Genomic DNA, 25,460 nt, shown 5'->3' on the forward strand with positions numbered 1-25,460 from the left:
GGAGCTGGGGACAGGGGGCAGGGATAGAGTCAGAGGCTGGGGCAGGGGAGGGGCACAGGGGCTGGGGACAGGGGACAGGGGACAGGGGCTGAAACAGGGATAGGGGCTGGGGCAGTGGCTGGGAGCAGGGGCAGGGGCTAGGGACAGAGGCAGGGACAGTGGCAGGGGATGGGGACAGGGGGCAGGGGCTAGAGACAGAAGCAGGGGCAGAGGCAGGAGCTGGGGACAGGGGGCAGGGATAGAGTCAGAGGCTGGGGCAGGGGAGGGGGACAGGGGGCTGAGGCAGGGACAGGTGATGGGGCAGGGGACAGGGCCTGGGGACAGGGGACAGGGGCTGAAAGAGGGACATAGGATGGGGCCAGGGGGCTGGGGCGGGGCCAGGGGCTGGGGACCGAGGGGCAGGGCCAGGCTGTCGGGGGCGGGCTCCGCGGGGCGGGCCGGGCCCGTCCCTCCGCGGGCTCAGCCAGTGCGGGGCCGGGCCGGGGCGGGCGCGGGGCCGGAGCGCGGGGAGCGGAGCCGCGGCGGCCGCCCAGCCCCGGCGGGCGCGATGTCGCAGGAGAGCCTGCTCGGCATGGACGAGGCGGCGCTGCGGAGGCTGGTGAGACCCCGCGGGGCTCCGGCGGCGCCCGGTGCCGGTGGGACCCGCGCTCCGGGGTTCCTTCCCCCCCGAACCCCGATTCCCTCCCGGCCGCTTCCCTGCTCCCTTTGTTCCCCGGCGAGCGAGAGCCGGGGCCGCGCGGGCCCGGGGGGGTCAGCGCCCTCGGCCCGGGGGCTGCGGGGGCTCTAAGGGGTCTGCTTGGGGGGGCTCTAAGGGGTCTGCTTGGGGGGCTCTAAGGGGTCTGCTGGGGGGGGCCCTAGGGGTCTGCTGGGGGGGGCCCTAGGGGTCTGCTTGGGGGGCTCTAAGGGGTCTGCTTGGGGGGGCTCTATGGGGTCTGCTGGGGGGGGTTCTAAGGGGTCTGCTTGGGGGGGCCCTAGGGGTCTGCTTGGGGGGGCTCTATGGGGTCTGCTGGGGGGGCTCTAGGGGTTTGCTGGGGGGGGCTCTAAGGGGTCTGCGGGGGAGGCTGTAAGGGGTTTGCTGGGGGGTCTGCGGGAGTTTCTAGGGGGTCTGCGGGGGCTCTAGGTGCGGGGCTCTCTGGGCTCTGCGAGGGGACCCTGTGGGGGGGTCGACGGGGGTGGGGCTCTGGGGTCTGCTAGGGGGGCTCTACTGGTCTGCGGGGGTTCTGGGTGCGGGGGGCTCTATGGGGTCCGCGGGGGGCTGGGTGCGGGCTCGGGGGGGGGCTCTGGGTGCAGGGTTCGGAGCGCTGGGCTCTATGGGGTCTGCTTGGGGGAGCTCTATGAGGTGTGCTGGGAGGGCTCTAAGGGGTCCACGAGGGGCTGGGTGCGGACTCTGAGGGGCTCCAGGTGCAAGGTTCGGAGCGCTGGGCTCTGTGGGGTCTGCTTGGGGGGGGCTCTAAGGGGTCTGCTTGGGGGGCCTCTATGGGGTCCGCGAGGGGCTGGGTGCGGGCTCTGGGTGCAGAGTTCGGAGCGCTGGGCTCTATGGGGTCTGCTGGGGGGGCTCTAGGGGGTCCGCGAGGGGTTGGGTGCGGGCTCTGGGGGGGCTCTGGGTGCAGGGTTTGGAGCGCTGGGCTCTATAGGGTCTGCTTGGGGGGGCTCTGTGGGGTCTGCTGGGGGGGCTCTGTGGGGTCCGCGGTGGGCTGGGTGCGGGCTCTGGGGGGGCTCTGGCTGCAGGGTTCGGAGCGCTGGGCTCTACGGGGTCTGCGGGGGCACTAGTTGCGGGGCTCCGGGGGTCCGCGGGGTCTCTGGGTGCAGCGTTCGAGGCTGCCGAGGCCCGGCGGGGAGGCTCGGTGCAGGGTTGGGGGCTGCGAGGACGGGAAGGAGCCGGGGGAGCGGAGCAGCGGGGTCCGGCACCGCCCGGGGGACGCGGATGGGCGGGCCGGTTCCTCCCTGTCCGGCCCGGGGCTCTGCCGGAGCCCGGTCGGGTCCCCGGGGGTCCCGTACGAGCCCCGAGCGCGGCTTTGAGCCGCTGGGCTCCGCGGGTCTGAGCAGGGACAGCCCGCTCCGAGCTGACGTGAGGCGGGGAAGCGAGTATTTTTCTTTCTGGTGAGGTTTTGGCTCCGCTCAGCTGGCAGGCGATTAGCCCTTATAAGGGAAAACTGCGTCTCCCACCGCTTCCTCCCGGCTTCCCCCAGTCCTCAGCCCCAGGCTGCTTCTCCTCCACCTTTCTGGGGCTGTGTAACATCCCTGGGGGTCCTGGAAGAAGGCTGGGGGGACACGAGTAGGTCCCCGCAGCCCGCCTTGCAGGGTTTGTTGTGCTGGCTGGGCTGGGGGCTGCGAGGAGCATCCTGCTTCACCCCCACCCCAGCGTCACCCTCCTGTAGGCATTGAATCATAGAATAGTTTGGGTTGGAAGGGACCTCAAAGATCATCCAGTTCCAATCCCTCTGTGATGAGCAGGGACACCCCTCACTGGATCAGGCTGCCCAAGCCCCATCCAACCTGGCCTTGAACACCTCCAGGGATGGGGCAGCCACAGCTTCCCTGGGCAACCTGTTCCAGTGCCTCACTGCTCTCATCATGAAGAATTTCCTCCTTATGTCTCGTGTAATTCTGCCCCTCTCCAGCTGATAACCATTGCCCCTAGTCCTATTGCTACAATCCCCATGGCTCCCTTGCCAGCTGCCTGCTGGTACCCCGGGGCTGGAGAGCCTGGCTGGGATGAGCCCGTGATGCAGCGTGAAGTTGACCAAGGGCTTGGAGGAGCCCAGGGAGCGAGGTGGGTGCTGCTGCAGGGTGGCCCTTAGCTTGGTGTCTAGAAACAGTTATTTGGGTGCTCCAGGCTGTGCTGATCTCCAAGATGTGGTCTCCTGGCCCTGGGCTGTGGAATACTCCCCTCTCCTGGCCTCTCCTGATCTCAGCCTGGTTAATTAGATAGGCAGGATGCAAATCCCCTTGCAGGCAGAGGCAGGGCAGGCTTGAGCTTGGAAAGTCACAACCATGAGGTCCCTTCTTCTCATACCCGGTGGCCTTTGGGAAAAGCTTTGATGGCCCTGAAGAGTGCAGCATCCCAGCCGCGTCCCCATCGTCCAGCTGTCCTTCCTGCTTCCCTCTGCCTGGGAGACAGCCCTGCTCTCTAGAGCTCCTTCCAGAGGTGACAGCAAAGCGTGGGGCAGCAGCAGATGCTCAGCGTGCCTGGCTCCTGTCCCCAGAGCAGCTTCCCTGTGCCTGAGCTCCAGCCTCCAAGTGCTTTGGGGAGCCGGATGGATGCTGGGTTGATCGCAGCCCTCCCTACACGCTGGTGTGTGTGGGCATCATCGGGAGAGCAGCCCACGGGGGCCTTGCCAGCGCCCTTTCCACAAAGCCACTTTGTGTGTGTGCCGAGGCGGGCGTTTGCTCCTCACCATCTAATTTACTATGGGCTGGGCAGGGCTGGCGGGGCCCTGGCATGTGCGGATCCCTGCCCGTGCCGGCAGCGCTGGGGCCCTCGGCCCCTTCCCACCCCCGGCTCCAGCTGTGGTTTCTGACGTGCTGCCTCTCGCCACTGGCCACGGAGCTTCCAAAGCTGCTCATTTCGCCTCATCCTGGCTCCCTGCTGACGTGGGCTCGGGACGAGGCTCTTTCTCCTGCTCTGCTGCTGTTTCTGCTGTGGGAAGAAGCCTTCCAGGACGCGGCTGCAGGTCGGGTCCCAGCTGGACAGACCCTAGAGCTGGTGGGTGGGTGTCGCACAGCGTGCAGGTGCCAGGGTGTCCCGTGCTCCGAGGGGCGTGGGGCTGCTGTCTTGTTGCGTCCCCTGTTTCCCAGCACTCACAGCTGCTGCCCCCCTGACCCGGCTGCCAGCAGCTCACGCAGGGAAGGGCTGGGGGCACATGTGCTCAGTGCTGGGTTGAGCTGCCCTGGAGGTCAGCAGGTCTGGCCAACCAGCATCCTGCTGGGCTCTCCAGGCAGGTGCTTTGGCTGGAGAAGAGAAGGCTGTGGGTTCATCTTAGACCTGCTTCCAGTACTGAAACGGGCTCCAGAAAAGCTGGGATGGGGCTCTTGATCAGAGACTGCAGGGATAGGAGGAGGGGGAATGGTTTTCAGCTGCAAGAGGGGAGATTGAGGTGAGATCTCAGGGAGAAATGTTTTGGTGTGAGGGTGGGGAGGCCCTGGACCAAGTTGCCCAGAGCAGTGGTGGCTGCCCCATCCCTGGAGGGGTTCAAGGCCAGGTTGGATGGGGCTTGGAGCCCCTGATCCAGCGGGAGGTGTCCCTGCCCATGGCAGGGGTGCAACTGGATGGGCTTTGAGGTTCCTTCCAACCCAAACCATTCTATGGTTCTATGATCTTCCCAGCTGGGGAAGAAGGCGGCTCCTGGCTGGGTCTCTTCAGTGTCAGGAGCCCGAGTACCACAGTTTTGGCTGTCACTGGGGCTGCACATGGCAAGTCTACTCCTGCTGGCTTCCCTACGTTGGGAATATCCTCCTCTGGTCCTCAGCTACTAAGCAGAGAGGGCAAAGGGTGATGGCTTTGCTGGGGGCTCTATGCAGGGGCTGCTTCTTGCAGGCAGTGGGTTGGGGCCCCCGGTGCTGGGTCTGGCTGAGGGACCAGTTCTAGATTCCAGCTGCAGCAGAACCTGCAGAGCCTGGCTCAGTGGCCTGGCGGACTGGAGGGAGGAGACTGATGTTTTTGTCCCGTGGCGCAGTCGCGGCTGCTCCCAGCGTGCCAGGGCTTGGTGCTGACAGCAGCTGGTGTGGGTCATGGGGTTTATTTTTAACGAGCTCCTTGGGAAATGGCCTCCTGGGTTCCCACAGTGGCTTGGTCCTGATGTCCCACAGCAGGACAGCGGGAGCACAGCGGAGCTCTGCCTGCCCTGGCTGGCCTTTCCCTGCCGATCCAGCTGCCGTCTGTCGTGCTTCAGCGCAGAGGGACTTGTGCGCAGCCCCCTCAGAGCACTTGGGCCAGCGGCAAGGCTGGGGCTGTGGAACTGACTTGGAAGAGGGGAAGCAGCTTTGGGTGCCCATGCCAGGTCCTGGTGGTGGCCCTGGGTGGCTGAGGAGCACCCTTCGGATTTTACGGGCTGTTGAGGGGGGGTGTCGTGGCCGCGTTTCCCACATTCAGGAGGACTTGGATTTCTCTCTAAGCTGCCTGTCATTCAGGGGAGGTTCAGGCTGAACATTAAGAAAAAACTTATCACGGAAAGGGTCACTGGGCACTGGCAGAGGCTGCCCAGGGGGCTGGTTGAGTCACCTTCCCTGGAGGTGTTGAAGGGACGGGTGGACGAGGTGCTGTGGGACATGGGTTAGTGATTGATGGGAATGGTTGGACTCGATGATCCCATGGGTCTTTCCAACCGGGTGATTCTATGATTCTATGATCCCTTTGCCCTGGGTGAGGGTGGGAACTGGGGTTGCCCTCCTTGGTGCAGTGCTGAGACCCTCCCAACCAGCACATGCTGGGGCTGTGTGGTGGGATGGACGCAGGCTCTGCTGTCCCTCCCTGCTGCTGGAGGGGGGCTGGCATGGATGGGAGGGCTCGTCCCTGTGAGGAGGGGTGCAGGGCTGCACAGAACTGACCCCAGGACACGCACAGACAGCAGCATTCATGCCCCCTGCCCCTATCTTCTTGCCCCTCGCAAACCAGGAGGTCTTGCTTGCCACTGTGGCAGCCCCTCCTCCCCATGGCTAGTGCCAGCATCCTGTCCTGGGGTAGGAGGGCTGCCCGTGGGGCCAGGCTGTGCTGGGCAGCGTGCGCCGTGCGCGTGGGCTCCACCAGACAGACGAGCCCATTGTCCGGCGCATGGACAGCCCCATTGTCCAGTGCGTGGGCAGCCGGGCAGAGGGTGGCACCAGGGCCAGGCCGGGGGCTACAGTGGCCGGAGCTGAGCCCTGCCCTGTCACTCCCAGCTGGAGGCAACGCTGGACTTGGCTGAGCGGCGTCGCATCCGCTCGGCCATCAGGGAGCTGCAGCGGCAGGAGCTGGAGCGGGACGAGGAGGCGCTGGCATCCAAGCGCTTCCGCCCCGAGCGCGGGAGCCACCGACAAGACGATAAGGAGAACTGGCCACGGTGAGTCCAGCGTGAGGCTGAGGGTTCTGCTCGCGCCCTGCGGCTTCGATGCCCCCTCCTTGGACAGGTTTGGGTGGGCGCAAGGGTGGGAGCAGCCTGGCGCATCCAGGGGGGGAAATTATCTGAATTTGCCAGCTGCCCACGAGGGCATTTTGCTCGTGCGCGCCCATGGCAGCTCCTGGCTGCTCTTGCCCCTGCGCAGGTCGCGGCGCCTGGAGGAGGAGCAGCAGGCAGCACTGGCTGCCTTATCCCAGCAGCTCGAAGCCATCACTGATGTGGAGGAGCTGACGAAACTGGTGAGTAGCTGCGTGCCGGGGATGGCTGTGTGCGGGGCCGGCTGCGTGCTGGGATAAGCCTCCTTCTCTCCCGGGTCTTTCCCTCTTGCAGCTGCGAGCGGCGGGTGAGTATGAGGAGCGCAAGCTGATCCGAGCTGCCATCCGCAAGCTGCGGGCAGAGGAGATCGAAGGTGAGGCCCGATCCATGTGTCCTGGGGCAGTTACCCCATACAGCCTGCGATGTGCGTGGGCAGCTCCTTCCTAACCTGAGTTTCCTTCCCTTTTGCTCCAATCCAGCTGCAGCGCTGGCTGGGAATGTGCAGTGCAGGCAGAGGGATGACAGCGAGCCCCACGTTGTGCCTGGGGATGTGAAAAGCAGCCGGAGGGGCGATGCTGAAACACCAGCCCTGGCTGGGAGCGGGATGAGCAGCCAGAGGGGAGATACTGAGCCACCAGCCCTGGTCAGGAGTGAGGAGAGCTGCGCTGAGGGCAGCGCTGAGGCCCAGACCACAGCCAGGAGCGTGAAGAGCAGCCAGGGAAATGATGCCGAGCAGCCGGTGCTGGCTGGGGCGGAGGAGAGTGGCTGTGTCAGGGCTGGGGACCTTGCCCAGGAGCCCCAGCAGGCAGTGGTGAGTGTACAGGGGGCTGCTGGGGGGGGAACGGGACCAGCAAAGACCTCGCCCTTCCTTGGGCACCTGTGATATGAGGCACAAACCCCCTTGTAGCACAATCCCCTGAGCCTGCTAACCCTTAGGGACCGAGGCAGGTGGAGCTGGGGTCTCTGTGGGCAGGGGGGCCGCGGCTGGGCTGTGCAGGGGTGATCTGGGGCTGGGGTCTGCAGGACCTCAGTATGCTTGGTGCAGCCCTTCCTGCTGCAGATCAGGGTGAGGGGCCTCTTTGGGGGCGACAGCTGCTCAGTCTGCCTGCATCAGTTCCCTTGCACAGGCAGAAACCTGCATTCCCCCGTCTTCCCACGCTGGCTGTTCCTGCTGGCACCGAGGGGCTGGTGCCAGTGACTGGGGGGTGGATCAGGCTGGGGGAGGGAGAGGCTGGTGGGCAGGAATGGGCACAAGCCTGGGTTTCTTGCACAGCAGCAGTGACCCCGCAGGGAACTGTGGCTCTCGTGAGCGTAAGAGCTCCCTGCAGAGGTACCGTACAGGGTTGTCCTCCGAGGGAATGGGTGGGAAGTGATGGTTATAACCGCAGCCGAGCAGGAAGGTGTGGGTCCCCACATCCACCTCTGTTCAGCCCAGCTTCCCCCTCCACCAGCTCCGGGGCCATGGCAAGAGGCTGCAGGGGTTTTGTGGCTCTGTGCCACCTTTCAGCACTGTTTGCCTTCTCCATCCAGATGTGCTGGCACGTTGCCTCTGGTCCTGGTTGTACTGAGACATCTCCCGAGCAGCCAGTGGGGTTTGTCCCACTCTGTCCGGCCAATCGCTCCAAACCCGATGTCATTTTTCTTGCATGGTGGCTGCGGTGGTGCCAGGGTTTGGGTCCTGGTTCCCCTGTAACCCCTCTGGGGTATGAGCCCCTTTCTGCCTCACCCTGCCCTGGAGTCAGGCCAGCACTTGGAGCCTGTGGCGCCCTGTGCCTTGGCTGGTGACACCAGGACACCCTGGCCCTGCTCAGCACGTCAGGGATGCTCCTGTCACCTGCGTGTGGTTCTGTGGCCCAGAGCATCCCATCATTTGCTGAGCAAAGCTGCCTGTGCTATGGGCAGGGACAGAGCGATGCAAAACTGGGTGCTCCCTGCTTTGTGGAGCCCTGGGGACAAAAGGGGATGGGGACGCTGACTGGGGGCCGTCCTCTTCTCCCACCTCCTGGCATTCTTGCTGGACGAGGCTGGTGTACGTGTGGCAGAGGCTGCAGAGGGACTCAAGAGCCAGCTCCTTGCTACGTGTCTTGGTGCTTATCAGCCCCCTGCAGAGGAGCACCAGGAGCCGTGGGGTGCGCAGGTTTTGGGGCCCCCCTTCAGCAGACACAGCACCCGCCTCCCAGGCAGTGTGCAGACTGGGACCCGCGTGGCATGGGAAGAGGTCACAGCCCACAGCGTGTCCCCAGCCGGGTGGCAGGGAGGGGACAGGGTGACCTAGTCAGAAGCCGGAGCAGGGCTGGTCCCACTCTCAACCCCTGTTCTCCCGAGGCCCCTGAGCAGGATGATGCAGAGGAGCAGGAGCACATCCCTGCTGGGATGCAGGAGCTACGCAGCCAGGAGATTGGAGACCCCCAGCCGCCCAGCACCCAAGGTGAGTCCCCGTGAATGCTGGTGGCACAGCCCCATCAGGGTGCGTGCCCAGGGCCACAGCAGCACCGGGGCTGGAAGAACGGGGTTGGAAACACGGCATCTCCCAAAGGTGCGGGCAGGGGAGCCAGGGAGCAGGGATGCTCCGCAAGCAGCTTGGGCTTCCCCTGTGCAAGAGCCCCTTCTCTCTCCCACAGCCGTGGTCTCGGGGACCCTTGTGCTCCTGGAGCTGCAGCCGGCCCTGGAGCCGAATACGGAGTCTGGAGATGATAGTGAAGAGCCGGAGCGGGGCCAGCCGTGCTCCTCAGATGCTGCCCAGCCCAAGGGGCAGCACCAGGCAGCCTGGAAGGAAAGCAGCCCTGCCACTGCCACCGAGCAAAGCCGGGTGGAGCAGCCCCCTCCGGAGCAGCCCAGCGCTACCAGGCAGGGCAGCCAGGTACGGAACTGGGGCAGCTGGGGCTGCCGCTGCCCTCCTTGCCGGTGGCTGGTGGTCCTGGCAGGGTGGCAGCTCGAGGGCATGGGGACGGGGTGCGTGGGGTCCCCCCAGCTGACTGCTTTGTCCCTTTCGCTCCTTGCAGCTCGGTATCCGTGTGCAGGGGCCGGCAGGGAGGCGCGGGGAGCCACCAGTGGGTAAGTGCCATCCCACAGGGGGACATGTGGCACTGTGCCCCCTTGCTGGGCGGTGCTGCCCAGGACCCCTCCTGCCCCGCAGCAGCGTGGGATGGGCGTCAGCCTCGATAATGTGACTCAAGCCCACGCAGGCTGGGGCAGGAACGGGAGGGGACGTGGTGCAGGACGTGGCTGGGCCAAGGGCCATCCCCAGCCGGTGGCCGCTTGCCACCTGGCCGTGCGGTGTCGGTGCTGCCCAGGCTGAGTGTCAGGGGAGCAGGGGTGCCAGCCGGGCTGTTTACCAGTCTCTCTGCTCCGGGCAGCAGCAGGGCCATGAAAGGGAATCGGTGCAGGCAGCTAAACCCCAGCCTTTTGCATTCTTTGTCCCAATAAGGCCAGGAACCGCACGGCTGCTGGCCCCGACCCCCCCCGGGGGCCAAGCTCACTGGCCTGGCCGGGGCCTCGCACCCTCCAGGTCCTCCCCACAGCCCTGAGCGATGGTGGTGGCCAGCAGCTGCCCTCTTCGTACTGCTGGGAACGTTGTCCCTGCACCTGTGCTGGGGGAAAAAGGGGCAAGGGGGGCAACGGAGAGCAGTTCTCCACTCCCAAGGGTCACGGTCCCACTTAAAGCCACCCTTGCAGGCAGAGACCCTGCCCCTCCAAGGACCCCTGGGGGATCTGGGGGATGCAGAGACCCTGGGGCAAGGCAGAGGGGTGGGGGCTGCAGCGTGTGCAGCCCTGGGATGGAGGGAAACGTGCAGGACCTGACTGCCCTCACCTCACCTGTGAGCTCAGACCTGGGCACTGGGGAAAGAATGAGCCCCCCACTACTTGGGCATCAGTGGCTTGAGCCCCAGGCCAGAGCAATGCCTGTTTGGTACCTGCCTGCACCCTGGGGGAGGGCTAAGCCACGAGCCTCCACGCTCTCCTCTGGAAGTGATGCTCAGGGCTGATCCCAGTCGTTTGGCACAGCCCCCCCGGTACCGCTCACTGCCCAGCTGGGGTGCAGGTACCCACCTCGCCCCCTCTTCACCTTGGTTTGGCACAGCAGAGCGGCCTCCGAGCGCTGCTTGGGTTTGACACCGCGCTCTGGGAAATGTGGGGTGATGGGGGGGAGCCCTGGGGCAGGGGTGGCAGCATCACCCTGAGCTGCGCTCACCCTCTGCTCTGCTTGTCCTGTCCCTTCCCTAGTGGCAGTGCCCACCCAGGATGCAGCAGGGACCCCGGCCGGCCCCAACACTCACCCGTGGGAGCAGGTGTCCTCCTCCACGCGCCCAGCCGGCTGCACGGGTAAGGGCCCGGCGGCAGCTGCCTCCGCTCTCTCTGCTTCCCCGTGGTGGAGCCTGGGCAGGCGCAGGGCTCTGGGGTGGCGGGATGCCACGCGTCGCTGCTGTGAGGGCTGGCTGCTGGCTGCTCACCTTTTCCAGCACCCATCCCTCCCCACCAGGAGCCGAGGGCTGCAGGCACCTGGGGGGCGACAGCGAGTGGCAGGGCAGCCAGAGGAGTTGCATGCGGCTAGGGGTATCCTGGGGGGGCTGGAGCAGGAGATGTAGCATGTGTGGAAGTGACCCCTGTGGGTGGCTGCAGCCCCGGTGACCCTGGCCCCAGGTGCTCCCATCCTGCCTGCTTCCCCAGGCTCCCCATGGTCCCCCCTGTCCCCCACAGCCCTGATGTCCCAGTGCCCCTTGTCCCCACACATCCTGGTGACCCTGGTCCACCCTGTCCCTGCACCCCCAGTGACCCAATCCCCACTGTCCCTGCAGCCCCTGCTCCCTGGTGACTCTTGTCTCCTGATCCTGCATGTCCCTGCACCCTGGTGACTCTATCCCCCTGTCCCGCATCCCGCTTGCTCCCCTTTTCCCCCCGACCTTGCTCCCCTTTCCCCCCGACTCCGCCTGCTCCCTGCTGATGCTGTTCCTTGTCCCTTCTCCTCAGTGACTCTCGGTGTCCCCTTCTCCCCGCTGACCCCAGGTCTCCCGAAGCTCCTGCTCCCCTTTCCCCCCCTGTCCCCTTCTCCCGGTGCCTCTCCATGTCCCCGCTCTCCTCTCCCCGGTGCCTCTGTCCCCACCCCTTCTCCCCACTGACCCCAGGTGTCCCACAGCCCCCTGTCCCCCCGCCTTCTCCCCCTTTCCCCCGTCCCCCCCCTTCTCCCCACTGACCCTGGGTGTCCCCCCCTTTCTCCCCTGTCCCCCCCTTTCTCCCCTGTTCCCACACTTCTCCCTTTTCTCCCCTGTTCTCCCCCTTCTCTCCACTGACCCCAGGTGTCCCCCCCTTTCTCCCCTGTCCCCCCTTTCTCCCCACTGACCCCGGGTGTCCCACAGACACCTGTCCCCCTGCCTTCCCCCCCTTTCTCCCCCTGCCTTCCCCCCCTTTCTCCCCCTGCCTTCCCCCCCTTTCTCCCCCTGCCTTCCCCCCCTTTCTCCCCCTGCCTTCCCCCCCTTTCTCCCCCTGCCTTCCCCCCCTTTCTCCCCCTGTCCCCCCCCTTTCTCCCCCTGTCCCCCCCCCTTTCTCCCTCTGTCCCCCCCTTCTCCTCCTTCCCCCAGTCCCCCACCTTTTTCCCCCCGTCCCCCCCTTCTCCCCTTTTTCCCCCCGTCCCCCCCTTTCTCCCCTGTCCCCCCTTTCTCCCCACTGACCCCGGGTGTCCCACAGACACCTGTCCCCCTGCCTTCCCCCCCTTTTTCCCCCCGTCCCCCCCTTTTTCCCCCGTCCCCCCCTTTTTCCCCCCGTCCCCCCCTTTTTCCCCCCGTCCCCCCTTTTTCCCCCCGTCCCCCCTTTCTCCCCTGTCCCTCTCCTTCTCCTCCTTCCCCCCTTCGTCCCCCCGCTTTCTCCCCCGTCCCCCCCCTTCTCCCCCGTCCCCCCCGGTCCCTTCTCCCCGGTGACTGTCCCCTGTCCCGCAGCCCCCGGCCGCTCCTCGGTGCGGGAGCGCGCCCAGCGGTTCGGGGCGGGGGCGGGCGCGGGGGGGGGCCGGCCCGGCGCGGGCCAATGGCAGCGGGAGCCCCGCGCGGCCCCGCCGAGCCCCGCTCAAAACGCGGCTCCCCGCCCGCACCCGGCCCCGCTCCGCGGCGGCCTCGACGCCATGAAGACCTGCTTCACCATCGAGATCCGCGACGGGCGCCTGCAGCCCCGCGGCCCCGCGCCGCGCACGCAGCGCGCAGGTGGGTGCGGGAGAGGGGGTGCGCGGGGGGAGGCTGGGGGTCCCCATCGCCTCGGGACACCGCGGGGGGAGAGAAGTGGCTCCTGGGCGCCTTGGGGACGATGGGTTTAAGCGGACGGTGCTCACGTGGGGCTGGAAATGGGGGGTGTCATGGGGCGCAGGGGCACCCAGCAATGGGGTGGGATGAGGGGGATGCATGGGGTGGGATGAGAAGGATCCATGGGGCGAGGCAGGAGGTCTCCATCGTGTCAGGAGATTGGGTGGGGAGGGTGGCACCTGGGTGCCTTGGGGACGATGGGTTTAAGCGGATATCGCTCGTGGGGCTGGAAATGTGGGTGTCATGGGGTGCGGGGGCACCCAGCGGTGGGGTGGGATGAGAAGGATCCATGGGGCAAGGTAGGAGTTCTCCATCGTGTCAGGAGATTGTGTGGGGAGCATGGCAGCTGGGCACTTTGGGGACAATGGGTTTAAGCAGACGGCGCTCACATGGGGCTGGAAATGTGGGTGTCATGGGGCGCAGGGGCACCCAGCAATGGGGTGGGATGAGGGAGATGCGTGGGGCGGGATGAGAAGGATCCATGGGGCAAGGCAGGAGGTCTCCATCGTGTCAGGAGACTGGGTGGGGAGGGTGGCACCTGGGCCCCTTGGGGATGATGGGTTTAAGCGGATATCGCTCGTGGGGCTGGAAATGTGGGTGTCATAGGGTGTGGGGGCACCCAGCGGTGGGGTGGGATGAGAAGGATCCATGGGGCAAGGTAGGAGTTCTCCATCGTGTCAGGAGACTGGGTGGGGAGCATGGCAGCTGGGCACCTTGGGGATGATGGGTTTAAGCGGACATCGCTCACGTGGGGCTGGAAATGTGGGTGTCATGGGGTGTGGGGGCACCCAGCAGTGGGATGGGATGAGGGAGATGCATGGGGTCAAATGAGGAAGATCCATGGGGCAAGGCAGGAGTTCTCCATCGTGTCAGGAGATTGGGTGGGGAGGGTGGCCCTGGGCACCTTGGGGACGGTGGGTTTAAACGGATGGCACTCACATGGGGCTGGAAAATGTGGGTGTTGTGGGTGCGGGGGCATGCAGCGGTGGGGTGGGATAAGAAGGATCCATGAGGCAAGGCAGGAGTTCTCCATCATGTCAGGAGATTGGGTGGGGAGCATGGCAGCTGGGCACCTTTGGGACGATGGGTTTAAGTGGACGGTGCTCACGTAGGGCTGGAAAGGTGGGTGTCATGGGGCGCAGGGGCACCCAGCAATGGGGTGGGATGAGGGAGATGCGTGGGGTCAAATGAGGAAGGTGTGTGGGGCGGGATGAGAAAGATCCATGGGGCGAGGCAGGTGTTCTCCATTGTGTCAGGAGACTGGGTGGGGAGGATGGCAGCTGGGCACCTTTGGGATGATGGGCTCGAGTGGGCATCACTTGGATGAGGCTGGAAAGGTGGGCGTCGTGGGGCAGTAGAGGAACAATTGACAGGGTGAGATGAGGGAGATCTGTGGCGTGAGGCAGTTCTCCATCGTGTCAGGAGATTGGGTGGGGCAGATGGCAACTGAGCATCTTTAGGATGATGGGTTCACGTGGGGCTGGAAAGGTGGGTGCCATGGGGTGCAGAGGTAACCATCGATGGGGTGGGATGAAGGAGATCCGTGGGGTGGGAAAGGGAGGTCCATGGGGTGAGGCAGGAGTTCTCCGTCACATCACAAGACTGGTCAGGGAGGATGGCAGCTGGGCACCATGGGGGTGATGGGATCAGGTGGGTGTAACTGGTGTGGGGCTGGAAAGGTGGGTGTCATGGGGCAATAGAGGAACCATTGACAAGGAGAAGGATCCATGGTGTAAGGCCAGAGTTCTGCATCGCGTCAGGAGATTGGGTGGGGAAGATGGCAGCTGAGCATCTTTGGGATGATGGACTCGAGTGGGCATCGCTCACGTGGGGCTGGAAAAGCGTGTGTCATGGGGCGCAGGGGCAACCATCAATGGGGTGGGATGAGGAAGATCTGTGGTGTGAGGCGGGAGTTCTCTGTCATGTCAGGAACCTGACAAGGGAGGATGGGAGCTGGGCACCTTTGGGATGATGGGTTCACGTGGGCGTCGCTCGTGTGGGGCTGGAAAGGTGGACGTCGTGGGGCAATGGGCGCAGTGGAGTGGGACAGGGAAGATGTACAGCACAGGTAGGATTTCTCCGCATCAAGAGACTGGGCGGTGCGGATGGGCAGTGAGGACAGCTGGGCACTGTCAGGATGATGGGCATGAGCAGGAATCGCTCAAGGAGACGGGGCTGGAATAGCTGGGCAGTGGGCACCAGCGGGCAGGGCTGTAAGCGCCGTGGGCTGGTGCTCTTGTTGGGATGATGTGTGCAGTCAGGCAGCGGAGCAAGTGGGCACAGTGGGCATCTGGGCACTGTTAGGGCAGAGGGCACTGGTGAGCAGGTGGAAACCAGCAGCAGCGGGCAGTGGTTGGTGGTGGGACATGCCAGCAGCCAGTGGCATTTGGGTGCTGGCGGCCCTGAGGCTGAGCGGAGCCGAGTCCACAAGCAGGAACGTGCCTGGCAGCCCGTGCTATTTGGCAGGGATGTTCAGCCCACATGTGGCATCCCAGTCCAGGGAGGCTGTCTGGCCCTGCTGCCTGTCCCCAGCCACACCATCCTGCCAAACCGTGCCCAGGGCCCTACCCGAGCTCCCTGTCCTATGTCCATGCTCTGTCCCCACTGTCCTGCTGGTCCCTGCTGGCCTGCTCTGTCCCATCCCTGCGTCCTATCCTGTAGGTGTGGCTGGCTCGGGATTCTTCTGGGGCAATCCCTTACACCAGGAGGTCTTGGCTCCAGCTGGAATGCTGTGGAAAGTGTCCTTCTGTGGGGAGGTGCATGAGCCAGGGTGGCAAGGAGGGCGCCCTGTGGCTTTCCCCAGAGCCTTTGCCTGTGCCAGAGCTCAGCACCTAGTGCTGAGGCTGGATGTGTGCTGCAGCTCAGCCGGAGATGCTCCCCAGGTGTGGGGCTGAGCCTGCTGGGATGGGACTGAGATAAACCCTGTGTCCTCCTTGCTTCCCTTGTAGAGGTGACCCTGGGGCTGCAGAGCTCCCCCATCCGCATCACTGCTGTCCCCAACACCATCACCACCATCCCTGGTACCCCTATCCGCATCACCACCGTTCCCGGGCCCGTCGGCAGTGTCACCACCGTTCCCGGGCCCGTCGGCAGTGTCACCACCGTTCCCGGGCCCGTCGGCAGCGTCACCACCGTCCCCAGGACCATCGGCAGCGTCACCACCATCCCCGGGACCGTCAGCAGCATCACCACCATCCCCAGGACCGTCAGCAGCATCACCACTGTCCCTGGGTCCATTGGCAGCGTCACCACTGTCCCTGGGTCCATTGGCAGCGTCACCACTGTCCCTGGGTCCATTGGCAGCGTCACCACCGTCCCCGGGACCATTGGCAGTGTCACCACCGTCCCCGGGCCCGTCGGCAGCATCACCACCATACCCAGTGCCCCTGTCCACATCACCACCATCCCCAGCAGTGTCCCCACTGTCCCCACCAGCACCAGCAGCAATGTCACCAAGGTGAGTGCCCCAAAGGACAGGTGCCATGAGGCTGTGCCCTGCTTGGGCATGGTCTGGGGTGAGGAGCGATGACCAAGGTGGGCAGGTTGGTGGTGGCAGCACAGTCCAGAGGTTCTGACTGGTTTGTTTTTACAAAGAGGCCCTGGGTTCTGAACGCCCTGGGCTGTGCCGTCCTGTATGGAGACGTGTGGGAGTATAGGGGAGGGTGGACTGGAAGCCTTTTGTGGGTCTCCCCTCTGTTTTAAACACTTCTAGGGTGGCAGCAGCTCAGAGAAAAAAACATTGCCATGCACCCCTCTGTTTTCCCTCCTGGGAGTGGATTCTGGTGGTGGTGGTCTCTGAGGGTCTCTCACCCACCTTGTGGCGCTGGGCTGGGGTCCTGCCTCCTCCCACTTTCCAATCCTGAGCTGCTGGTGGAGCAGCAGCGCCAGCTGCCTGGCCCAGGAAGGGATTCCTGGGTGCGAATGGAGGAAAACAAAATATCCCTCTGCTCTGAGCAGGGGGGGAGAGCACGGGCCGTGACCGCGCTGGCCCCTGCGGGTGGCAGGGCTGGGTGTGCGCAGGAGGCAGCCCCACACGTGCAGCCCTTCAAGTGCCTTTATCTGCTCCTGGCCATCTAGGGTAATGCGAGATGCTCACGCGCCCGACCTTGGCAGGAGCTGGGGTATTGAGCACGGAGCTGGGATGTTGAGCGCAGCGCTGCCTCGCTCGTGGCCCTGCGTCCGCACGCCTTTGCTGCTGGCCATGGCACTGCTGGTGGCTGCGGTGCCCCAGGCTGGCTCTGTCCTCGGCGTGCGACAGGCAGTGCCCGCGGTCCCGCTGCCCTGCGCAGCGCGCTGCCTGCAGAGAGGTGGCTTCCCCGTGCTAATGCGCTTGGGCAGGCTTGGCCCCGAGCAGCCCGTCAGCTCGCATTAAGGTATTAGCGGCGCTGCCCAGCGCGCTGCGGGGCTTGGGATCCAGCGGCTGCCGGGCTGGAGACGTGGGCTCCAGGTGTGCTTCCAGGGGGCAGGGAGGAGGAGGCGGCAGCGGTGCCCGCAGCCCTGCCAGGTAGGGGTGAGAGAGAGGGTCTGATGGGATGTGGGTGTCTGTGCGGTTCTCTCGCTGCCGGGGCACCGCCGGTGCCCGTTGTGCAGGGAATGGCTCCCACTGGGGCACTTGTTGGGCAGTGTGGGGCGATGAGGGCCCCAGAAATCGGCTGAGGTTCTGACAGCAGAACTGGAGGTGCCTGCGTGGAGCTGTGAGGCTGCTCTGGTGCAAGGGTGTGTGCGGGGTCCGCAGGCTGGTGGCACACTTAGGCCAGCAATGATCTGGGGCAGATCCCAGGGCAGCCTCTACCCCCCCTACTGTGCCCCACACCCCCCCCAGGATGGCGTTGAGGACAGGCGGACCCCCTTGGCAGGGCTCCCCCTTGCCGGGCCACCTGGTCCTGGGGCTAGGAATGCTGCTGAGCGGTGACATCTGCTTGACACCCCGGCTGTGGCGACAGGAATAGCCCAGAGGACACAGAGCCGAGCCAGCCCCCGGCTGGAGGAGGTGCCCCCGCGCCCCTATAAAGGGCAGCTGCGCCGCGGGGCTCGCCACGGCACCGCCACCATGCCGGGGATCAGCCCGGAGGGGCTCCCGTGCGCCGGGGCAGCCGAGCTGGAGGAGCTGCGGCAGGAGCTGGGGGCTTTCCGGGGGGAGCTGGAGGAGCAGCTGGAGCAGGTGCTGCGGCAAGTGCAGCCCCTGGTACGGGCACTGCAGGCGCTGGAGGACGAGCACCTGGAGCTGCGGGCAGAGCTGGCGCGCCTGGGCCACCACCTCGACCTCCTGGCACCGCGGCTCGTGCCACCGGAGCCCCCCCGGCAGGACCTCAGCGCCCTCCTTCTGGAAGCACAGGACCCTTGTGCCCAGTTTGAGGGCACCGAGGAGCCCGGTGGCCCTGTGGCTCATCCGCCTGCGTTCTCCAACATGTGTCCGCGCCTCTCCCGGAGCAACAGCAGCGTGAGTGCGGGTAGCCCTGCCCCACGGCAGCGCCCAGCACAGGGCAGGAGGGGTTGGTGTGGGTCGAGGTTGGTGTTGGAGGGGGGGTCTGGAGCTATGAGGAAGCTCCTGGCGCAAGATGGGACTGCGGCTGCGGGACAGGAGCCGACACGGTGACACCAGGATCTGCCGCCATTCGGGCTCGCTGCGCGGCATTGCAAGCTGCGGGCGGCTGTCCTGCCCTGGCTCAGACCCAGCAGTGGGGAGCACAGGTGGTGGCACAGGTGGTGGCAGAGCCCTGCGTGGCCAGCGTCCCCTCCCACCGGCGGCTTTGCCGTGGGGCGCAGGATGGGGCAGCTGAGCAGCGGGGCTGCTCCGGCCCGACGCCAGCACCTCCTGCCCTGCGGGGCCTGGCCCGCTGCCTGTGCGCATTGCTGGGGGGCCGTGCTGAAAGGGACTTGGCGTCCTGGCTTCGCTCCGGTGGGGGCCGAGCTGGCCTAGATCCTGAGCAGAGATGCGGGGGAGGCTCTTGATCTCCTGCACAAGCTCTTCTCTCTGCTAAGTCCCTTAATTCCCTGAAAATCCCTTGCGCTGCTAACAGCGCGCGCTGGTCTTGCTAGTACCTTGCTGCTGGGAGGGTCTGGCAGCCTGCAGTGGTGGGGAATATTTGAAGACTTGTTGGCAGCCAAACTGGCAGCAGATGAGAGACTCTCTGGCTTTCCTAGTGCTGCAGGGAAGGATGTGGAGCTCTCCTGCCTGTCTTGGTAGTTGCAGGTGCCTGTGGCACCTCACCAGCTGTGAGCTCTTGTGCCACATCTTCTCCAGGGTCCCAGCTGCCTGTGGTACTGGGCAAGTGTCAGGATGATGGAGGCTTGGACCCTGAGTAGGATGGAAAGGGGTTTGCGGAGCTGGTGGGGGCTCAGTTGCACAGTGCTGTCCTTGTAGATGGAACCGGAGGTGGTGGAGCAGCCCCGTGCACCAAGGCTGGAGCCGGAGCTGCCTAACAGCACGGAGAAGGTCCAAGTGAAGGAGCCGGAGAGAAGGAGCAAGCTGAACATTGAGGAGCTGAACCGGATTGAGGATGAGGATGTCCTGGATAAGATGGTACCTCTTCTGCTGCCGGGCTTGTGAGGGAAGGTGAGGGGAGCCTGAGCTGGTGGCAGTAGAGTGATGCTGACCTCCACTTCCTCCTGCAGCTGGATCGGACAGTGGACTTTGAGGAGCGCCGACTGATCCGAAATGCCATGCGGGAGCTGCGCCAGCGCAAGCGAGGTACTCAGATAGGGTGACCCCCGAGGGGGTCCAGGCTCTGGTGGTGGCATTGCAGGTGGAGTCAGCAGGGAGCTGGAGCGGGGCCGTCCGGCTGTGATGAAGCAGGAGGGGTGCGGTGGGTCTTCTGGCTGTACCAGGCTGAGGACATCATCCTCCCTAGGAGCCAGTTACGGAGTGACAGCAGCTGACAGGGCCCCTGGCCTCTCACTGCTGACGCTGTCTCCTGTTTACATTTGCAGAGCAGCGGGAGAAGGAGCGGGACCAGCGGCTGCAGGAGATGAGGAGCCAGGCTTTGGCAGGGCGAGCTGGCCATACCACGGAGACGACCACCACGCAGAGCAGCCAGAGCGCCGATGGCTCCGCACGCAGCACTGTCACCAAGACTGAGCGCCTCGTCCAGTCCAGTACGGGTTGTGCTATGGGGCACGGGGCTCACTTGCCCAGCAGGGCTGGTTGCCAGCCCTGTGGGAAGCCACGAAGAGCGTTTCTTGGTTCTGCTTCTCTCTGCCGCTCTCGCCTCTTGCCCTGTGTCTGGCTTGACTGTGCTGGGAAGAGAACTGAGGTCTGGGGCTGCGTTCTCTGGCTTGCCCAGAGCCTGCCTGGGGATCCTTAAGGAATCTGCTCTGGAGCCTTCCTGCAGGATCCTCTGCCCCGTTGGGTGGCAGAGACCTCGTCTGCACCTCCGGGCATGTCTCCTGTCCGAGCCCCAGAGCAGCAGGGTCACTGCTGGCAGCTGAGGGATGCTCCATCTCCCCTCTTTGTTCTGCCTGGGAGGAAGCGCTGGCTGTCCCCACTCTGCCTGCCCTGGCCAGGGCTCTGCCACTGAGGACTTTTCCCTGTTACGCTTTCCGGATGGAGGGGGCTTGGCAGCAGTGGGTGGCTGTGGGTGCTGCTACCCGGCCCCAGCTGATCCCACGTTGCTTTGCCACCCGTAGGTGATGGCACCAAGACCTCCCGTACCACAACAATGGAATCAAGTTATGTGAAGAGATCAGACAGTAAGAGCTTTTGCTGCCCTTTCCCCGTGGCACCCCCTGGCTCTGACCCCAGGGGTGTTGCTGCCACTGAGCTAGCCCTGCCCGTGGTGTGAGCAGAGCTCTCCTGCCTGATGCTGCTTCCCTCAGCTCCTGCCCAAGGCGTCTCTTTCTTTCTCTCATTCTGCAGCTGGCAACAGCACGTTTGTTCAAACCAAGTCATCCTACAGCTCCTCTGCCAAGAAGACAGGCAGGTGAGCGGCCGTGCCTCCCTGGGGCTGCTCTGTGCAGTCCCTGCCAGCTCTCCGCTTGCCCAAACCCTCTGCCCAGCACGTGGTGTCCCTGCATGGGGAGAAAACCAAAGTCTGGTCCTTGGGGCATGATCGCTGTCTCCAGCGGTGTCCCCATGGGTCCCTCCATGGACACAGGGACATCTGCCAGCTGGGGACCTTTAGTCACCCCTCTTCTGTCCCGGGGATTTGGAGGTCTCTGAAGCACCTGGGCTGGCAATGGGCTGAGGCCACTACCTGCTAGGCTGGCTACATCTCCGCTTAACTTTGTCTCTCTCCTAGCATCTTCGACCGGGAAGACGAGAGTGCCTCCAGGCAGAGTAGCCTGGCTGCTCTGGAGCGACGCCAGGCTGAGAAGAAGAAGGAACTGATGAAAGCTCAGAGCTTGCCCAAGACATCGGCCTCGCAGGCCCGCAAGGCCATGATGGAGAAGCTGCAGAAGGAGGGCGGGAGGTGAGACTGGGCCAGGGGCAGGCTGGCCGGGGCGGCAGCGAGCACCACGTGGGTAACTCCCTGCATCTTCTGCTTCAGCTCGCCAAACCCTGCGGCAGCGGGCACCGCTGTGCAACGCTCCTCCAGCTTCGGTGTGCCCAACGCCAACAGCATCAAGCAGATGTTGCTGGACTGGTGCAGAGCCAAGACCCGGGGCTACGAGGTGAGCACCACCTCCTTTCCCCATCCCCGGGGCTGGTTGCTCTGCCTCTCTCAGTAACTCACCTGCCCTTGTAGCACGTGGACATCCAGAACTTCTCATCCAGCTGGAGTGATGGCATGGCCTTCTGCGCCCTGGTCCACAACTTCTTCCCTGAGGCGTTTGACTACAGCCAACTAACACCCCAGAACCGCCGCCACAACTTCGAGGTGGCCTTCTCCTCCGCAGAGTACGTAGCACTCGTGCCATCGCGTGGGCTTGGGGCAGCTGGGAGCAGCAATCCCGCTTGCCGCCTGGGGCAGGAGGGATGCGGGCAGGGGCGATGGCGCTGGAGATAGGGGCTCATCAGCATCGCTGCCCCCATCTTGCGCAGCAAAGTTTGAAGCCCAGGGGGGAGCGGTGGCTGTGTGGACAGAGCCACGAGAGGCCAGCGCAACCCAGTCTGGTGTGGCAAGGGTGGGCACGGGCACCTGGGCTGCATGGGTGTGGGGCAGAGCCCCCCAGCAGGCCGATCAGCAGCCCCCCAAGCCTGCCAGGCTGTGGGAAGTAGATCCCATGAGATGCAGTGCCAGGTGTAGGACTGCAGTCCCTGGGGAGGGTTTGTTTGTCCCAGGTGCCTCCTTTCCCGGTTGTAGGGGCTCAAACACCATCGCAGCTTCTCCAGTCTCTTCCCTTCCCTTTTTGCTTCTGGTTTTCCTGGGTGCTGAGAGATGGGAGCGCGTCCAGCTGGAGGGCTGGCAGCCAGGCCCTCTCTCCTTCCTTCTGTCTCTCTCCCACCCGCTCTTCCTCCCCTCCAGCCTCCTGAGCAGGGGCAGGGCTGGGAGGGGTGGGCATTCCATCCCAGCCGGTGCCTGGGGTGGTGGTGTGAGCTGGGAGCTCCCGCGAGCTCCCTGGGTGCCACGGTGCTGTTTGGTGGAGTGAGAAGGGTGCCGTGTGCCTGGCTCTTGGTGCTCCTGGTAATGGACTTTTTGCCTTAATTGGGAAACCGGTGCGTGGACTTGAGAGAGCCATCATCTCTCCGACCTGGAAGCCAGGTGGCCTCTCGTCCTTCCTCCTCCTCCAGCTCTTGTGAGCGTCTTCTCCCAAGCTTCCTGCACCAGAGCTGTGCTGTGTGGTTCCAAGCGGAGCTGGGCAGGAGAGCTGGGCTTGTCCCGCTATCCTCTCGGCGGGTCTATATAGGGCTATATAGAGCGCCGCTCCGCTCTGGAACCCACTCCCCGAGCACCCGGCGTGCCAGAACACCTCACTCCTCCTCCTCCTCCATCTGTCCTTCCCTCTGGACCTCACGCCTCTCCACGCTGCTCACTGCCCTCCCCCTCCCTTGCTTGTGCCCCCCAAATCTCACTGAATGGCCTTGGCGCGGCGATGCCTGGAGCCCTCCCGCCCCTGCATCGCGCACCCCCAGAGCATGAGAGCAGAGCAGCATCTGCCCCGGGGGAGGGATGGGAACTGCACTGATCTGTGTCTCTTGTTTTCTCTCTTCCTCCCCTCCTCGACTGGGCTGCGGTCACTGGCTTGCCCCTCTCTCTCCCTGCCCCCAGGAAGCACGCGGAGTGTCCGCAGTTGCTGGACGTGGAGGACATGGTCCGGATGCGTGAGCCAGATTGGAAGTGTGTGTACACATACATTCAGGAATTCTATCGCTGCCTGGTCCAGAAGGGGCTGGTAAAAACCAAAAAGTCGTAGCCCATTTCCATCCCCCTGGGAGCGATGGTGAGAACCTTCCCCTCTGAATATCTGCCTGCACCCCACCGCTGCCGCTCGGCCGGGGAGCGGCCGCCGTGGCCGGGGAAGAGGCTGGGGGATGCTGGTGGGTGACGGGTGAGTCCTGGTGGGGCCAAGCTGTGGCCAGGAGAGGGATGGAGGCGGCTCTCTGTCCTCTGGCCTTTTAGAACGGCACCTCTGGGGCTTCGGGGAGGGGGCGACTGCCTCGCCTGGGGGTCTGTTGGCTCTCAGCCGGGGGGAGCACGGTAGTAGGAGGGAATGGAGCTGCCACAGCTCTTCCCTCCCCAGAGGATGAGCTGCTGGGGCTGCCGCTCGGGGTGCGGCGCAGCAGCGTGAGCCCCAGCGGTGCCGCCTGTGGGTGGTGGGCGAGCGCCCCAGGGCTGCTCCAGCATCACTGCTCGCCCTGGTTGGGGTGCGTGGGGGCTGCAGCCGCGGGGCCCGGCGTGGGAAGGGTGTTTGTCCTCGAGGCGCTGCCACCTGCTCATATATGGGCACGAGTGGGGAGCCTGGAAAGTGTGACTCAAGGCTTGATCCTGCCTCGGCTTGCGGTGTTTGCGCCTGTCTTCAGGGGCATCCCAGCTGGCGCCGGAGCTGCTGCTCCCCCGCCTCCGTGCAGCCCCAGCAGGGCCCAAACAATGGCTTTATAAGGGCACGGCCGCTCTCCTGGCGCTGCTCTTCCTCTGCCATCGGCCCCAGAGCCGGGGCTGCAGGAGCAGGGTCCTGGCAGAGCCCTAGGTGATGTGCGCTGGGGTTCCTGCAGCGGGGGACGAGGGGAGAGAGGGCTCGAGGGGTGGCAACTCTGAGCGCAGCCCTTTCTCTTGTGCACCTTGTGCTGGGGCAGAGCTCCTGCTGGAGGGTGGCCCAGGGCTGGAGCAGCTGTGCCGGCCCTGGCATCAAGAGGGGCCACCGCTGCCAGCATCATCCCTGCCCTGCGCACTCACGGCTACTTCAGCTGTTATCGGAGCAGCAGCCTGGGATGCTCCGGTACTGCCTGTTCCCAGCCATGCTGCTGGGCAGGGACCCAGGCAGGGACAGGGTCTGTGCCCCCAGAAGAGCTCAGAGGCAAACAGATCCCCTTCCTGCCCTGCCTGGCGCTGCTCTGCTGGACCCCTCGGGGTCAGCAACCTTGGGAGCCCCCAGCGTGGCACCAGAGCCATACTGGGAGGCGGTAGGCACAGGCCAGTGTTGAGCTGGGGTGCTTCCTGGTCATCAAACTCAGCCCAGGGCGCGGGTGAGAACCCAGCTGGTAGAGCTGATGGGAGGCTGGAGAGGCAGGAGGAGTGAGGGGCAGCACAGGCCCAGGATCCTCATCCTGGTTGTGGCCTGGCCGCTGGCGTTGGGGATGGGGGCACAGTGCAGACCCGTGGGCAGGCAGGGCTCTCCTTCTGCTGCACCGGCATCACCTGAGGAGGAGGATGGTGGCCACCAGCACCATGAGCTGGGGCAGAGAGCACGAGGGTGGTGACGAGCACAGGCAGCGTGCACTCCTGCTCCGTGCCAGGAGCAGCAGGACTAGGGGAACGACGGGGCAGGCAGGAGCTTGGTGACCCAGGGTCCCCACGGCAGCCCCCGAGGCTGTGCTGAGGCTGCGTCTCCACAGGATGCTGGCGGACTGCGTTCCCCTGGTGGAGGTGGAAGACATGATGATCATGGGGAAGAAGCCGGACTCCAAGTGCGTCTTCACCTACGTGCAGTCCCTCTACAACCACCTGCGTCGCCACGAGTTGCGCATGCGGCAGAAAGAGGGTTAGCGCCCGTCCCGCCTGCCACCCCGCTGCCCCGCGGGGCTGCTGCCGCCCAGGGGCACCTCCTGCCCCTCCAGGGTCCGGGGAGGGACGGGACCAGTGCTGGGGACGGGGGGGCTCTGCCCCTGCGCCGCAGGAGCTGCCGCTGGCCCATCCTGGGGACCGGGCACGGCAGGGCCAGGCGCTGCCAGGGCTGCTCGCCTCGCTCCAGCACGTTAAGTTATTCTTTTTCTCAGGTGGGGGCTGATGCGGGGTGGGGCTGCGCAGCCTGGGCTGGGGTGCAGCACCCCTGGGAGCGCTCTCTTGGCCCCTGTGAGGAAGCCCCTGTACCCAACCCCTGCTTCCCCCCGCTCACCTGCACCCTGAGGTGCTTCCACACTGGGGCGGATGCAGCCCCCGTGTGCCGGGGAGGCGAGGGGGTCCCGGGGAGCGTGGGGTCCATGGAGGGAGCCTGAAGGGCAGTCCCCCCCTCTCCTCCCCAGCCCTGCTCAGGCACCACGTGCTCAGTGCCGCTCACCCCTCCAGCACCAGCTCTACACCCACGCTGCCGTGTACAACACCAGCCAGACAATAAAGGTTTACTGCTACAGGGTGACACCTCCACCTTGGGTGCTTCTCTCCAGCCACGCTGCTTCGTGCCACTGGGGCAGCGCCTAGGGCTGCTGCTCCCTGAGCCCTCTGCCTGCAGGCTCATGGCTCAGCTGCCCCAGGGAGAGATGTGGGACGTGTGCTGCTCTGAGATGATGCCCAGAGCTTTGGTTCAGCTCCACAGGACCCTGTGCGAGCAGGTCAGCCCAGGCTGTGGTGCCCCATCCACCCACCCATTGCACTGGGGTCAGGGGTGGCGCAGGAGCAGGGGTTTAGCAGCAGAGGCTGTGACCCTGCGCTCCATTCCTACCTCTGTGAGCGGCTCTGGGGCTCTCGGCGCCTCCCAGCACCCAGAGCTGGGCAGGATGTGCCCCCCCAAG

At 65.2% G+C, this 25,460-nt stretch overlaps 1 protein-coding gene across 2 annotated transcripts; it reads left to right on the forward strand.

Annotated features, from left to right (window-relative positions):
• The first annotated feature begins 493 nt into the window (after window positions 1-493).
• SMTN (smoothelin) lies at window positions 494-25,087 on the forward strand. Of its 2 annotated transcripts, XM_069871206.1 has the most exons (21): window positions 494-598; window positions 5,878-6,038; window positions 6,241-6,334; window positions 6,426-6,504; window positions 6,611-6,942; window positions 8,457-8,559; window positions 8,753-8,991; window positions 9,134-9,185; window positions 10,356-10,454; window positions 12,062-12,319; window positions 15,364-15,872; window positions 18,780-18,938; window positions 19,031-19,106; window positions 19,346-19,510; window positions 20,042-20,104; window positions 20,271-20,334; window positions 20,653-20,823; window positions 20,902-21,025; window positions 21,100-21,251; window positions 22,564-22,735; window positions 24,348-24,488. In XM_069871206.1, the coding sequence occupies exons 1-20, from the start codon at window positions 548-550 to the stop codon at window positions 22,706-22,708; spliced, it is 3,096 nt and encodes a 1,031-aa protein (XP_069727307.1). In that variant the 5' UTR covers window positions 494-547; the 3' UTR covers window positions 22,709-22,735; window positions 24,348-24,488. The 2 variants fall into 2 exon arrangements, with proteins under 2 accessions (XP_069727307.1, XP_069727306.1); XM_069871205.1 differs by lacking the exon at window positions 22,564-22,735 and having other exon boundaries at window positions 24,348-25,087.
• Window positions 25,088-25,460: the final 373 nt, after the last annotated feature.

This window comes from Phaenicophaeus curvirostris, chromosome 17, assembly GCF_032191515.1.
Source record: "Phaenicophaeus curvirostris isolate KB17595 chromosome 17, BPBGC_Pcur_1.0, whole genome shotgun sequence".
Taxonomy (NCBI): Eukaryota; Metazoa; Chordata; class Aves; order Cuculiformes; family Cuculidae; genus Phaenicophaeus; species Phaenicophaeus curvirostris.

What these genes read in the sequence shown, in the direction of transcription:
- SMTN (XM_069871205.1), top strand. Translation starts at nt 548, where the DNA reads ATGTCGCAGGAGAGCCTGCTCGGCATGGACGAGGCGGCGCTGCGGAGG. An exon ending in CCAGCCGCCCAGCACCCAAG is followed by an intron (nt 8,560 to 8,752) that starts GTGAGTCCCCGT and finishes TCTCTCCCACAG; the next exon opens with CCGTGGTCTCGGGGACCCTT. An exon ending in TTATGTGAAGAGATCAGACA is followed by an intron (nt 20,105 to 20,270) that starts GTAAGAGCTTTT and finishes CTCATTCTGCAG; the next exon opens with CTGGCAACAGCACGTTTGTT.